At 40.1% G+C, this 15,789-nt stretch overlaps 2 protein-coding genes across 4 annotated transcripts in view; both read left to right on the top strand.

Annotated features, from left to right (window-relative positions):
- LOC106527078 (adenylate cyclase type 4) overlaps positions 1-7,589 on the top strand; it is a gene marked incomplete at its 5' end in the record, with an annotated part of 47,042 nt that extends 39,453 nt beyond the window's left edge. For 2 of the 3 annotated variants that reach the window (XM_014021842.1, XM_014021840.1), the window contains 5 exon segments: positions 1,763-1,909; positions 2,016-2,123; positions 2,341-2,455; positions 5,838-5,962; positions 6,302-7,589. In XM_014021842.1, the coding sequence (XP_013877296.1) occupies positions 1,763-1,909; positions 2,016-2,123; positions 2,341-2,455; positions 5,838-5,962; positions 6,302-6,418 (612 nt within the window). In that variant the 3' untranslated portion in view covers positions 6,419-7,589. 3 annotated transcript variants of the gene reach the window in all.
- Positions 7,590-7,720: 131 nt separating this feature from the next.
- cyld3 (cylindromatosis (turban tumor syndrome) 3) overlaps positions 7,721-15,789 on the top strand; it is a gene marked incomplete at its 3' end in the record, with an annotated part of 23,096 nt that continues 15,027 nt past the window's right edge. The window contains 7 exon segments of the mRNA XM_014021822.1: positions 7,721-7,809; positions 7,961-8,268; positions 10,825-10,942; positions 11,132-11,289; positions 12,856-13,419; positions 13,590-13,695; positions 14,501-14,958. Of these exon segments, the coding sequence (XP_013877276.1) occupies positions 8,098-8,268; positions 10,825-10,942; positions 11,132-11,289; positions 12,856-13,419; positions 13,590-13,695; positions 14,501-14,958 (1,575 nt within the window).

Raw genomic sequence — 15,789 nt, 5'->3', positions numbered from 1 at the left:
ATACATACATACATACATACATACATACATACATACATACATACATACATACATACACATCGTATAGTACTACAGGTATAATATGAGCTAGCCTAATTCGACCTCTCAGGTCGGATTGTAAACTCATAATATCAGCAGTGTTAAGTCAAAAATACAAGAGTTACTTATTTTTTCAACGGTTTATTGGAGGGGGGTGGCTTTGCCAAGGAAGCTAATTTAGATAGCTAAGTAATTTTGGGGTGGCTGTGGTGTAGTGGGAGAGCAGCCGGCTTTGGGACCCGCAAGTCACAGGTTCGACTCCCCGCCATGGCCACATGCTKTTGTGTCCTTGGGCAAGACACCTTACCCGCCTTGCCTACTGATGGTGGTCAGAGGGTCTGGTGGCGCCTGTGTATGGCAGCCTCGCCTCTGTCAGTGTGCCCCAGGGCAGCTGTGGCTACAATGTAGCTTACAATGTGAATGGGTGAACGTCTGTAAGTGTGAAGTGCTTTGAGTGTCCTGGATGGATCGAAAGGCGCTATATAAGTACAGTCCATTTACCATTTAATTTTTAATTATTTGTGATTTGTAGTTTATCGTACATAAATTTTACTTTTAAAAAAAGAAAATTTAAATATTAAAGGTTTAAACAAAGACTTTTGTTACTTCAATCACAAAATATTMCACTTCTCTGTAGTGTTTAAAATGTAATACAAATCATAACGCTCACAAGAAATGTATACAATGTTTAGTATGAGTATTTGAAGATAAGATAAAAATAATAAAYGCAGGTGGACAGAGTCAAAGTTTAATCATTTTAAAAACAGACTGCTTAAGTGATAAAAATGGCTTTTAAAATATCAGAAATGGTTTGAAACCCTTTTTTTCTGGTAGCCTAAAAAACTCAACTGTGTTAATGTCTATTATAAAAAGTAATATGTAAAATACGGAAAATAAAAAAAAMAAACATATCCTTGGCCGCCATTTTGAATCCTTAATTCAATTAAGCTGGGTAAATATCCCCGGTTTGTCACAAAAAATAGCAACTATTTGTCATGACTGRATAATAAAAATAGAAAATTCAGCCAATTCACGCGACTCTGCTGATACATGTTAATTAATGTTTGAGACTGACTACTGGGTTAGATAGGTATATTCTGGCCTGATGGTATATAGTCTGGCCTAGAACAGTTAATCCCCCTGGGCACACTCAAACTATACCCGGGTTTAATCTGGGCCTGCTACACCTCGTCGCGGGGGTCACTGGTCACCATGTCCTGCAGTCACTGTGCGAGAAGCGGAGTACGCCCTGTCGCAAGTCCAAAACATCTATAGAAGTCTAAAAATTTTTGACACCTGTATCCGTTTATCATTTTGAGGTTATTTCTGTAGAATTCTGTGGTCATTTGGAAGAACAAATAAAGGCATCAGCAACAAAAGACGACACTTTTAGTCCAGCCTGAGGCACCTCCAGGAGGAACACCTTAATATTTCTGCTGAAATAAACAGAAAATGCAAAACTGACAGCAGTATCAAAGTTTAAAAAATTACTGTTATTAATTTGTTTTATATTTTTTTTAATCATAGATTAAGATGCTGCCTGCTATTCCAGGTAAAATTAGCTGTTAGCTCTTTAATCAAAATTAAACTCCATTTCTCCAAACTGACGTTCAAAGAGTCATCTACAACAAGTAAGATATTTATTGTCCACGGCGGCTCCTCTGAACCCTCTTTAAAACGGCTCATGTCCCTTTATATAATTTGCTGTCTTCCTGTGTTYCAGCATCTGTACAGTCAGTCCTACGAGTGTGTGTGCGTGATGTTTGCCTCCATCCCTCAGTTCAAAGACTTTTACACCGAGAGCAACGAGAACGGAGACGGTCTGGAGTGTTTGCGTCTCCTCAATGAAATGATCGTAGACTTTGACGAGGTACAACGGAGAAAATACTATTTGAACTCGTCTGCCTCAGGATAAAACCTCATTTCATCTCTCTTCTGTTCTTTGTTTGTTTGTWTTTGTTTTTTCCTCCGCACAGCTTCTGATGAAGCCCAAGTTTTCCTTAGTAGAGAAGATTAAGACGATCGGCAGCACCTACATGGCTGCCGTAGGGCTGGCACACTTGCCCGAAGGAGAAGACAAAAAGGTTTGTTCGCCTAAAACGTGTTACAGAAGTCGTSWTTTGAGTGAGGTTTTAATTTTGTAGGGCAGATTAGAAATAAACCACTGTTCTGCTGCTGACTCCAGACTCGGACACAGAATTTTGAAGATATTAAATAAATTGTGAGATGATAAAAACAGAGGTTCTGTTCTCCCAAGCCTGACGAGTCCACTGACTTGTATGAACCTGGCGCCCCCTACAGGACGTGGACATGACCTACAGCCACGTGCGCTGCATGCTGGAGTTTGCCATCGCCATGAGAGTCAAACTGGAGCAGATCAACTCGCACTCCTTTAACAACTTCAAATTCAGGATTGGTGAGTTTGTTTGAGGCTGAGCCTGAGAAGATAAGCACTGAAACAGACAGCTACTGTAATCCTTTTATTAAATATCATAGGGTGACCAGATTTCCAAAMGTAAATCCGGGGATATTTTCAGCTCAGAGAGCAAAACTAATTGTGGCACACAACATGCTCACTTAAAGGATGTCATGCAAAATACCCTTTTTTAGCTGTTAAATACATGTTGTACACTTCTGTAGGAGGTCAGAGAAGTTGAATTTATTCTCTTATATCTTTATATTCAGTTTGGGTCATATTTTTCAACTTGTTCAGTTTTTTTCTATTTTCTATGATGTTTTCTGACCTATTATGTCACAGTATTTGGGACTGTACTTTTAATCTATTTGTAAATAAAAAAAGTTTCTGCGCCACTATAACCTTAACCCACACTATCAAACGGGGATTTTACGGTTCCTCGATTGGATTTGAAGAGACAGCCTTAAAACGAGTTGATCTGAGACACACCTCAGRAAAAAGGTGAGAGAGGGGCTTGTGGAGTTACAATAAGGAGGAATTCAGACCAAATCATTGCAGTTCCACTTTATATAGACAAAACTGAAAGATTTAAATGTGTAAAAGAAGGATTTAAAAGCATCATAACTCTACCTGACTACCATAATAATTCTCTTTTCTCATTAATGACACGTTAAAATCAAGGACTTTTCTTCATCCAAAACAGGGACTGTCCCCAGAAATAATGCACATCTGATCACCCTAAAATATCACAAAATCTACCACTTGTAATTTTTTTAAAATTTAACAAACACCATGAACAAAGAACAACCAAGTGACGAACACTTTTGTTTGTTTCCTCCTAAAAATGTCTATRATTAGTTTAACCGCTTGAGCCCCATGTCCCCAGTACTGGGGGCAAAACTGCTTTTTCCGTTTTCCATTTCTTTTAACTTCTATTAACCTAAGATCTGTAAGTTGAACCTGGACATGTTTGGTATCAATAGAGAGCTAAGGATCCTGGCTAAAAGCCCATGAAAACTRTTTTTACATTCATTAAACACAGTTCAAATGACTGTTGAATCAGAAAGTAATCAAACTGTACAAAATAGGATTGTTGTAAATCTGTAAATACGTTACAACAAATCTGTAAAGGAAAAAAAWTTGACATTATTTTTTTTAAAGCAAGTCAAAGTAGATACCTAAAAATGTTGTAGCCTAAAGTGTGTTTAAAGTTTTTTTTATACTTGATTTTGATTTAATATGATCCAACTGAAGTCAAATATAATTTCTCATTATTNTTATTGTATATAATATTTATGTTGACAAATAAATGTTTGGATATTTTTTCAAAAGAGCAAATTCAATAACAAGTCTTTTCAGGCAGGTAAGAAAAAATAAACAACTTTTGTATGTAAAAACTTCAAATTTTTTAACATTTATTAATGATACCTACATGATCCATACTGTGCAGAATGACAAAATGCAAAATTATTTCTTTACTAAAACCTCTGTCACTTTGCTCCAGTTCATTTTAGCAGCATGAACCTTTGCACAGGTGATGTCCACAAGTGGATTTATGGTTTCCAAGAGTTCATAGCCTGATTTATTATGGTTTTAAATAGGTTACAGTATATACTGTCTAATGAAAAAATTATTCAGGTGAGAGTGAAAAATTTTTTTAATTATGTTCCATCCTCAATATCTCTAAAACCACAGCAGCTGYTTTAATACTTACATTCTGATGAAATCTCTGTTAGCTTTATTTTGATACCAAGATTATTTAAGTAGAGTTTGTAAATGCTGAGATACTCGATTACATTTCAGCATGTTTTTTTGAGCAAACACATCAAGAAAAACTCTTGGGGCTTAAGCCTTGTATTATGTTTCGGGTCAATTTGACCCATTTCAGTTTTTGTGTCGACCAAAATGCAGGTTATCCTTACCTATTTCCCATGAAATTTTATGACTTTTCCCCATCTAGGGTCATGAACTGCTGTGTAAAATCTGAACACGTTGATGTGTYWKKGAGTGTCTGCACAGAGTTTGTATGCAAAGATGATGTTGCAGGTCATTTTGACCCAGACTCAAAGTTGCTKGTTAAATCCAAARTAAACATGTCTCTTTGATATACTTTATTTTGATTGCCTTTGAATACCCATTCAGAACCAGGTGTGTGTGGAGGAGGGACTTTATTTCCCCTGTCCTTGTCACTGCGTCCGTTCCCTTTCTTTGAGAAATGCACCAAAAATGAGCTCCAGACGATTTACAGTTGAAGAARCTGTATCGCAGCTTATGAACTTGGATAGTGATGTAGATAAAAATATTTCAGAGATGGAGGRTCTTTCAGARCCAGAGGACAATGCTATTGATGATCCAGGTTATCAATTTTCCCATGATGAGGAGAATTCAGAGGATGAGTTTGCCGGTGTGCCTTCATCAGTTGAAAACCAAGAAACACAACGATCGTCATCCAGAGGTGACATGGACATCTAAAGTGTTCAACATCACCACACCAATGCTAAGGCAGATAGTCATCTTCTAATGTCATCAAAATGACTCTTGATCCAACAAGATTTGCTGTCACAAGAGTTGATGATATTGAATCAGTATTTCACTTATTTCTTTCCCAACTCATAGAGAAGATAATTCTTGACACGACCAATTTGGAGGAGAGGAGTATCTTTCAAGAAAAATGGAAGCCACTGGATCCAACTGACTTGACTTGTCAACAAGAGAAAGACAAACTTGGAGCAATCAGAGATGTCTGGGATAAATGGGTCAAAATCCTGCTTTTATTGTATAATCCTGGCCCCCATGTTACTGTCGATGAGTGCCTCATTCCATTGAGAAGATGCTGTCCATTCCGACAGTACATGCCAAACAACCGTGCAAAATATGGCATAAAAAATTTTAGGCAGTCTGTGATGCAAAATCCAGTTATGTGTAGAACCTGCAAGTTTATACTGGAAAGCCACCCGGAGGAGCACCTGAGGAAAATCAGAGTATGCGTAGTATTAGAGATGACTGAAGGACTGCAAGGTTACAACATCACATGTGACAACTTCTTTACATCCTACCGTCTTGGAGATGAACTTCAGGAGAGAAAGCTGTTGGGAACAGGCAGAAAAAATGAGCCAGAACTTCCCAGTGAGATTCTGAAGATGCAAGGAAGACCTAAATACTCTAAAATAAAGTCCTTTTTTTGTTTAATTTCATTTTCGACTGTTTTGAGTGAATTTACTCAACACTGGTCAAAATGACCCGTAACATAATAAATGTATTTTTTTCTCAACCTAATACAAGGGTTAAGAGGTTAWCATTATTAAACCAAGGTAATGTGTTATTCCATTGGATCTCCACATATGCAAGCATTGAGTAATTGCTCCTCATTGTCTCCCTGCAGGAATTAATCACGGCCCAGTGATTGCAGGAGTTATTGGAGCCCGTAAACCTCAGTATGATATCTGGGGGAACACAGTTAATGTTGCCAGCAGGATGGACAGCACAGGAGAGCTGGACAAAATACAGGTTGGAAATGATTTTAAAAAATGCCAATCTAAATTATTTCACATTTATTACGGTGATATTTTTGTACAGGTTTTACTTTTGGCTATTTCAAGCTAAAAATGTRTATTTTTTTGCATAAGAAAACTGCAGCTTTACTCTACAGTCAGATTTGTTTTCATTCTGTTTTTTATTTTTTTACACCTCAGGCGATAACTGAGAAAAAAGATGAGAGGTGGAAGGTTTGAAAGTCTGTCTCGAGTAGCTGTGCTCTGTTTGAAACAGAAAACCACAGATAAAAGAGGGTAGGACTGACTGAAAATATCTGTTTCTCCTGTTTTTATTGTTCGRCCGGGCTCTCAGGTGACGGAGGAAACAGCCCAAATCGTCCAAAGCGTRGGATACGAAGTTACGCTCCGAGGAAAGATCAGCGTGAAGGGCAAAGGGCAGCTCACCACCTACTACGTTAACACCGACTAGTCGTCTCCTCAGTTCTGGTCYGAGTCGAGCTGCCGTGAAAGACCTGATCCCGAGTTGGAACAAAACCAGACGAAGCTACGAGACTCATTCTGGTTCAGTCACTCATCGGTGGCRAGGACTTAAAGCGCCGCTGCGTGTTCAGCCAGGCCCGGGAGTGTTTACAGACACCTCCACTGACTCAGTCCTTTGAGACAAACAACATGTTGCTCATTCGTCTTCAAAGACGTCACCKTTGTTGTCTCAGACGAGACACTGAAAACAGTCCCTACACTACGCATGAAACTACAAGAAACCACTGACTCATGAACTGCACAGTCATCATGCTACTATCTACTCTAGAATAAGCTGTTTTTAAATAGTTCTTGAAATAAATTTAACCATGGCTGAAATGTATACACTGTCCAGTTCCAACACAAAGTCAAATCATTAAAGAGAAGTAGTTTTATTTTACAAAAACACTACTTTTTATAGAAGAAATGTAACTGTCGGAAAGCAAAGCCTACTGTGTCTAACGTGAGTCATTTATGTTTTTATGTATTCCCAGGTGAAGAAAAAAAAAGCTGTTAAAATATAGCTTCAGCTTCTATAGATGCACAACAAAAGTACACGTTATTCATAATGAGGAAAAATGTCAAAGATGTTTTTCATTCCAGACATTTTATAACCTGTTCAAATGAGGGGGAAAAAACACACTTTTTGTCTTTTCAKTTACAATGGTTACGTGGGGGAAAGACTCCGCTTAAAAATACTTTTGTTCATATATATTTTGATATTTGCTTTATCCACAAATGAGTGATAAAATAAACCTACAAGGTGAAAAAAATGGAGAATTTATTTTGATAAATGTTTTGGTCAGTTTAAAATAATTCAAATTGGCAAAAAAAAATCCCCTTTTGTTTGACTGGCGATAAAAGTTGAATCACTGTGACCATGTTGCTGGGAAATGTGGTTGTGATTGAAATTTATTCAACTGAAACCCTTCATGCAAGTGATGCCATGAAAACTTGACAATGCACTTTTTAATGTTTATTTAGGAAAATGCATGTTAATCAGGTTCTCCTTATCTGTACTGTATTTTTATGAAGTCTGATAAGAAATGTGGACTGAAGAAAATCTTAAATGGATTTTTTTTCTATTCCTATTTATAAAGCAATTAAAAAAAGTAAGTTCGCTGGTGTTTGTTTGGTTTCCTAAACGCACGAACAGTGGAATTTCCCCGTACCGATGACGCCCACAGGTGTTCTGATTGGCTCAGGCTCCTCCTTCAATTCAATGCTCGCACGCWATTGGTGGAGCGCCCTGTCAGTCAAACCGCTTCCTGCTTCACGGTGCGATTTGTTGTTGATCGGAGCTCCTAAGTTCGAGCGTGATGGTCGGAGTTGAAGAAGTTGGTGAGTTGTTTTCCTAAACGTCGTACAGTCACGTTTCCGAGTTAGCTGCGTGGTTTGTTGCTTAAGGACGTGTCGTAGTGTTGTTTTTAGCTGTTTTTAACCCGTTTCAGCTGAAGTTTAATGTTACGTCTCTGTCCATACCGGCTGTCAGACCCCCAGGACAGGTGAACGGAAGTAAACACTGAAGCCCTCCTGTCGCTTCTTTCCGTTTAAAAACGTGTTTTACTTGTCTGGGTCAGAGGAACCTAACTCCACCGAGAAGCAGCCGCGGGTTCAAAGCCCTCAAAGATGTCAGGAGCTCACGAGCTGGGCAGGAAGCGTCGGCCCTTTAAAACCTTCGTCATCTCGACCGACCTGCGGGTCCAGGATGAGCTGGAAGGAAACATCCTCCTGCTGCGGGGCTTCATCTGCCAGGAACAAGAGGCTGGGAAGAGCAGAGGGGACCACCTCTGGGTTAAGGTAGCAGCAGACACTTTAAAGTCCAAAATGATCCCATGGAAAGTGACATTTTACCTGTTTCTCTTTAAGCTCACTCCTTTGGAGCACTGTGGGTCATCACTAAATGTAAATGGACTGTACTTATAGTGCCTTTCTATCCATCCAGGACACTCAAAGCGCTTYACACTTACAGACATTCACCCATTCACTCACATTCGCACACTGATGATGGTAAGCTACATTGTAGCCACAGCTGCCCTGGGGCACACTGACAGAGAGGAGGCTGCCACAGGCGCCACCRGACCCTCTGACCACCATCACTACAACACAGGGTCAAAATCAAACACTAATATTTATTTAAATGCCTCACAGTTTACACCTAGGCAGATTTTGTTGATTTCCTGGTTCATATCCAGCTTTTAAGCAAAGTCCACACATTTTTTTAATAGGTTTGGGGAAGTTGTATGACCAGTTCTGGTGACTGTCCTGTTGGACCACTCATAAGTGTCCAAAGTTTTAACCATCAAATTGTTGACTTGACATGAAATTGGAGCTGAACTGATTTTTATTCTTCTAGTACATGATGCTACCGCCTCTATGTATGCAGCATGTGAAATAYCTTGTCCACCATAAAACCTTTCTCAAGGAGGCAGTTGAAAGTGTCAGTCCAGGTTGAAGTTAGTCKATACTAATGAGGTGTCATCACCCACGCTTCAGAAGATTGACCACTGTGGTACGAGTGCAACTCCATGTCGGAGGGGGCGGGCTGTCGATGTAAACAAGCTGGGTTTCATTCACGTGGTTTGCATGGTCCGCAATTTCAAATAGAGGGCAGGAAGTAAAATGTCTATGGAGGAATCTGTTGTAGAGGGTCTGTATTGTACAGATCTAGATTTGGTTTCAAGACAATKATATCTTAGTTCACATATATGTTGGACGTGACCCATATCTCATGAAGATGAATGAGTTTGACATAGTGTTGGGTGATAAATCGATTTAATCTATTAATTCGAATTTGCCATTTATAAAGATCTAATTTTGGGAAAATCTTGATTTTTTTTTTCCACCAATACACTCTTTGGGCTTCTGTAGTTCAGAGGTCAGCCCACCTGTCCCTCAAGACGCTTGGTACACAACATGACAATRTGGCAGCTAGCAAAGAGGATCTACTTCCCAAAAAAAGACACTTGTTTCTTCAGTTTTCTGGAACTGGTTAGGTTTCGCAACCTCGGACCTGGAGCAACAATCACCTCACTGCAAAATCTGTTTGAAGACTCTTGCTACGAAAAGCAGGAGTACAAAATATTTGTTTCAACACCTGAAACAGAGGCACTCCTTTTAAGTGGGAAACAAAATCGATTAAAATCTAATTTGGGCCATATTGCCCAGCTCTACTTTGACAGAACCTAAAGATTTGCTGCCAATCGAGGCTGTTGATATCACAGACTATCTGGTCCTTCAGACGTCTTACTACACCAAACAGCAGAAAGTCTATAAAAGGCTGGAGCGTAGAACATTTTTGTCAGCAAGTGGAACCACGATGCTTTGGTTTTGCCAGGGTGCTTTTTCTGATATTGTTTTACAAGAGGCTAGCAGTAGCGGCTACAACATCAACAAACATTAACACCTAACGACACATAACAACGTTATGTTTCAAGATAAAACGTTCTCAGTGATCAAGTGTTAATGCTATATAAACAGCCTACATTCCTCACCTTCATGTATGACAATCTTTGGTACTCAGTAATACCCCTTTTCTAAGTTGGGACAATTTGAGCAGCCTTAAACTACACAAAAATGGCAAAAAAATTCAGACTACTTCACTTTCTCCCCTCCGTCTGCATTTCACACTCTCACTGTACTGCGTTGTGATGTCACATGAAAGCAGTCTGTTTATCATGGCTGGATTTTTGCGTAAGATTGCATTAATGTTAGTTTTCCACTGGTTAGCTTCTGCCTATTTGAAACATCATTCATTGCAGCTGTGTGTACCTTGTCTGATTATAATAATATGTACTGGCAAACATTTCTATCAAGTCAAAATAATGGTTGTCAACAGCAAACTGTGTTTCATTGATGTGCTGAGTTAAATTAAACATCCAGCTTCTACAACTAACAGTAGTGTGTCTGTAGAGTTGTCCTTGCCCTGAACAATATGGCTGCTCTCTTCGACATTTTAAAAACACAGTTTTTTCTGTTTTTTCCAATWAATATTGACCAAATTGACCCTTTGCTTGGACTGAGTTTTTAATTTTAGCCCTCTAGTGTAACTGAGTTTGTCCCCAACCCCCGGTTAGAGGTTGGTTAATCAGGTTTTTCTCTGGATCCTCTCAAGGTACTGTGTTACCATTGGGCCTTTTTATATTTGAACCTATTTGAAATGACCAAATTAAAAAAAAAAAAGTGTAGGAAAACTGGTTGAGTGTTTTACTGTAGAGATGAAGTCAGTCGTAGGAATAAACATGGTCTCAGAACGTTTTAGGCACCCTCCAGAAACCGTCCTGTTATGGACATGTTTTTGTTGTTTTTGTGACACGTTTTATCTTAAAATTCCTGTTTTTATTTTTAATTTTGCAGGTGATAGACAATGAAGTCATGATAAAAATTGAGAAGAAGTACTTGCTGGAAGTCTCAGCTGACCTAATTAGCCTGGTGGAACCTGTGCAGGATCTGGATGTCCGACTAAACCTTCTAAGTAAGACGTTCGGCATGTCTCGATGGGGTCGTGGTATAACACAGAGGGAGTMAAGGAATATTATCAAAGTAGCAGAGCTGTTTCCTGTATGGTGAAAAGGGGAAGCCAACTTAGATTGGACCAAACCAGCCATTTGAAAATAAACAGATGATGGTTTATTTATGTTGTTAAATGATGTGCCTTTTTCAGACAATCCAGAAAACCTTCGACATTTGGCGTCTCTGCCAATCGGCACCCAGCTGTGGGTCCAAATAGGCCAACAGGATGAGCTGGCAGAAGCAGAGCTCAAGTTTAAAGGGCCTCTGAGCAGAGGGAGCAGCGCTGTGATGTTTGGGGTGGAACTGAAGGTAAATGTTTTATTCAGAGGATCTGAATTTTCAAAAATGACCTCTTTTCAGTTTGAGCTACTCTGTATGTCTTTCATTTTGTGGAAAATATTTTTTCTGGCATTGTTTAGGTTCACTCAACTCCTTGCTCRAAAGGTAAGGTTCAACAAAGATATACTCGATGACAAGAAAAGTATACAGTTGGGGTGGTAGACATGGCACATGTTGAAAAGAAACAGATCAAATGGATAACAGAGTTGGTAATATGGGCACAACACTGGTCCCATGTTATTAGGGCATAACACTTGTTTTCCCTAGATAAATGTGGCAATTTATTGCTGAAAGGAGTTCTAGAGTCGCATCGTCTTCTACAGCGAGTCGGTCCACAGTTGTTCGTTGGTCCTTGATACCCAGCCGATTAGCCCACGATCAGTGTTGATATCTGAGCTGATTCCACACATTCGATTGAGGAAAGATTACCCGACCACAGGAGGATGTAGGCACTTCATAGTATACTACCTGTGGTCGCCTGAGGCCATATCCTGTGGAAACCATGATGCCAGGAYAACAWTGGCTGGATTGGTTCTCAGAACTAAGACTTGGTGTTGAATATGATACAACTCGTCTTTAGACCATACCCCCCCACTTGTGGCACCAYACCAAACCATCATCTTTGGTCTGGTGTTCATGGTAGCCCATGCATGAAGCAATGAACCTGTAGTCTGTCTGATGCCAGTCCTCAGGACAGAGTTCAAGATGACAYGGTGTGTTGGATAAAGTCTAACACTGTCGATTGGTAGGTGTGGAGTTCATGTAATTCTGTAACGATTGATGAATAAAATGACTGTCTTCCCATGGTATACTCTCTTAGATGACTGRCCCTTGTCACTGCTACTATAGAAGCAACTGACGCAGCTTTATGATAATTTGCTGATGGTAAATAGCCTGAACGTAAGATAGTGTCTTATCAAGTCCAAGGACTCCAAAGCACTTCAWGCTACTGTCATTCACCCATTCAYACACTGATGGTGGTAAGCTACAGCTGTGAGGCTGCCAAACTTCGGTGCCAACGTTCCCTCTGACCACCACCAGCAGCAGGCAAGTCATGTGAAGTGTCTTGCCCAGGAATACAACGATCAGTGGAACAGATACATGTCAAAAAAAGTTTTCTCTGCTTCAAAACCAGCTGTTTATTTGAACATGGCAAWACTAAAAAACTAACCTCTGAAGAAAGAACCAAATCTCTGCCTAGCTGAATTCCAGCTAAAGGTTTGGACCTTGCGTTTCATCACTGTCGTTCGAATGCCAAACAAGAAAACCTTTGTGTGAATGCTGTTTTTTTTATGTACAGTATAAAGTTTTAGTCTGGAATATCAATGCTGAAGCTGTTCTCTCTCTTTGTGGTGGTTTTTCTGTTTTGTTTTGTTTTTTTGTTTTTGTTTTTTAGATTAATGCTGTTAGCCCCAAACCTAAAATCAGTCTTGAAAATTGAATGAATACAACTCTTTTCCATAAAACAAGAATTGTTTGAATCATATGATTTTATTTGTTAAAGTCTAATCTTCTTTGTKTTCGTCTGTTGTTCAGGGTTCAGCGGCGGGCAAAGGAACAAACAACGGCTCGTATAAGGGGTACCAATACTTTAATTGCCCTGAAGCCTGTGGCCTCTTCGTCCCTCTCAGTCACATACAGGTTCGTMATCGGTCCTACACCGGGAACTCCAATTCACCTGTAAAGCTCCGCAATCGTGACAAACACCGCAGCAGCCGCCACCCTACCAGTAAGCACCGTGGCAGCAATGATAATCTCAATCAACAGCAGCAGCAGCAGCAACAGATTCACCAGCAACAAATCCAGCAGCAACTTCACCAGCAGCTGCAGCAGCATCAACAACAACTCAAACGTTACGTTAGTATCCATCAGCCTCTCAACAGTAGCCCGTCTCAGCCACTCACCATACTCTCACGAACTACTGAGTCAGCACCCATCATGCCTTCTAACCACGTCCGAGGCCCCACGTCACCTCTGCCGTTCCACATCGGCCAGCGGGTTTGTTTCCCCCACGAGGACACCGTCTGCAAAGGCGAGGTGCGCTTCTGTGGCCCCCTGCCTGGCCGCTCCTCAATGGGAACGTATGTCGGAGTCCTTCTGGTCAGTATGAGCCGTAGGCATAAAGTCGCTTGAGTCATCAAATCCTGTAGTGTGTACACTTTACAGAGGCTTTTAGGTTGTTCAGTTAAAGTTTTTTTTTATAAAGCAAAAAATGAGTTTGTTCCTCCTTCTGTTTGTGTTTGATTGTTGTGTTTTTGTTGACATTACAGGACACTCCTGATGGTAACTGGGATGGAGTCTACAATGACCAGAAACTCTGTCATATTCCTTCTCAACTGTATGGACAACTCCTGCCAGCCAGCAAGGTTTCTCTAGGTACGGCTACAGATTTCTCACCGAAAATGATAGAACAGTAAAGATGYTGGTTCTTAGTCATCCAAAACACACTGGTTGCTTATATATTGAAAACAAAGTAACTGGACTTCTATTCTGTGTGTAAAGATCATCTGTCACTTCCCATCTAGGTAACTTTTACATTTAAAGTCTGAAAGACGTAGGTTTAAAGTTCCTGTGACATCATATTTTTGTAATAAATACAAATGCATTTTTAGAAAGATGAGACTGAAATCATACTGCAAAGAAGATTTTACGCTAAGATGAACACTTGTTGAGATATTTGCATGTTAAGAAACAGGAAGCGATGTCAAAGGGGAATGTCCGCATATAAACAAAGCATTACTACAACAGCAGACAACACTGACTGTAGAGAAGAATCTGATGTTTCTTTAGATTATTTTGAGTCACTGTCAGAAAGATGAAGAGTCAGAGTTCAAATAAGATTGTTTCAATAAACAAAGTTCTTTGTTGAAGTTACCCTTTGACGTGACTTCCCGTTTCACTTTGGCTGAGACAAGTTCAAAAGAAAATAGGCCAGTTATTTGACAAAATCTGTAAAAACCGTGTGTTTTATGCCAAGTTTCTTAAATATAAAAATGTTTTCTTTGACTTTTTGTATTTGAAGAATATGTCACAGGTCCTTTTTTTAAAGCTTCAGTTCCACATGGTAAACTAAARGTCTTTAACAGAATACAGGTCCAGCTGCTGGGTTTGCAAATAAAAAGATTTTTCTCTTATTAAAAAAGATTTTGAGCTTTACRTAGTTTTATTTCTGTGTCCCCAGAGGATAAAACTTTGAATCACAACCCTCTTCAGCAAGGCCCAAAGTCCATCTTAAAGCCAGCATTGCCCCCCATCCCTAAACCAACCACATCCTCACCATCTACTGCTGCTCCTAAGAGCGCTCTGATACCTCCTGGCAAAGCAGCTCTCAAACCTCCTCCTCTGCCTCCACCAAAACCCGCCAACAAAGTCCCATCCGTTCCCCCGTTACCGCCTCCGAAACCCCGAAGCCCTTCGGCGGCAGCATCTCCCGAGCACACAAACGGCATCCACAGCCCTCCCTCACCTCTGAGAACTCGAGAAAACGGTGAGAGCGCAGAGGAGRATGGAGAGACAGGACTGGGCAGTGAGCTGGAGGTGGGCTCGATGGTGGAAGTAAACGACCCGCCTCTTTTTGGGGTTGTCCGATGGATCGGTCTGATAGGTGGAATTCCAGAACCAGTGGCTGGGGTCGAGCTGGTAAGGACCATTTCGTCTGTCATCACACACACACACACACACACACACACACACACACACACACACACACACACACACACACACCCTTGTATTTACATCAAAATGAGGACATTGCATTGACTTCCATTCATTTTTGAAACTGTATTTATGCCTAAGACATTTTGCCTAAAACTTACCATTACTGGTCTATAGTTAACCCTAACCTGAACCTAAACTTAATTCACACCAGACCTCTAAACCTAACTAGTAAAGCCCAGCAGAGCTGCAAACAAAGTGAGGACATTGAAGAGGTCCTCACTTTACATCAAAGACCTCACTTTGAGAGTAACTATGGCGCAAATGGTCCTCACTCTGTTGTAGAAACAAGTATACACACACACACACACACAGAGATATGGTTTGTATATCCCTGTGGGGACCGTGCATTGACTTCCATTCATTTTTTGGAAATTTTATATCCTAACCCTGACCATTTACCCTAAATTTAACCTCACAGGTTACCCTGACCCTAAAACTAACCTAAACTCAATTCACACCTTGGTCCTAAACCTAACCCCCACCTGTAATTTGCATTTGGACCCTTGGGAACTAGGCATTGGGCCCCACAAGGCTGCTTTTAAGGAAAATTGTCCCCACAATGTAGGAAAACAAGGCCACACACACTCACACATACACATCAAACCGACACAGTGTTTGCAGCAGCATTTTAATAACAACTTTAAACAGCTATGCAGTAAAAAATATAATAAAAATATAATAATGGTTTTATTTCATAAAATTTTTTTGTTGTGGTTGGTTGGTGGAGATCTTGTACTAGGACCAACATAGCAT

This window comes from Austrofundulus limnaeus, unplaced genomic scaffold, assembly GCF_001266775.1.
Source record: "Austrofundulus limnaeus strain Quisiro unplaced genomic scaffold, Austrofundulus_limnaeus-1.0 Scaffold307, whole genome shotgun sequence".
NCBI lineage: Eukaryota > Metazoa > Chordata > Actinopteri > Cyprinodontiformes > Rivulidae > Austrofundulus > Austrofundulus limnaeus.
Note: the sequence above shows the minus strand (reverse complement) of the source record. Positions and strands in the feature narration are given on the sequence as shown.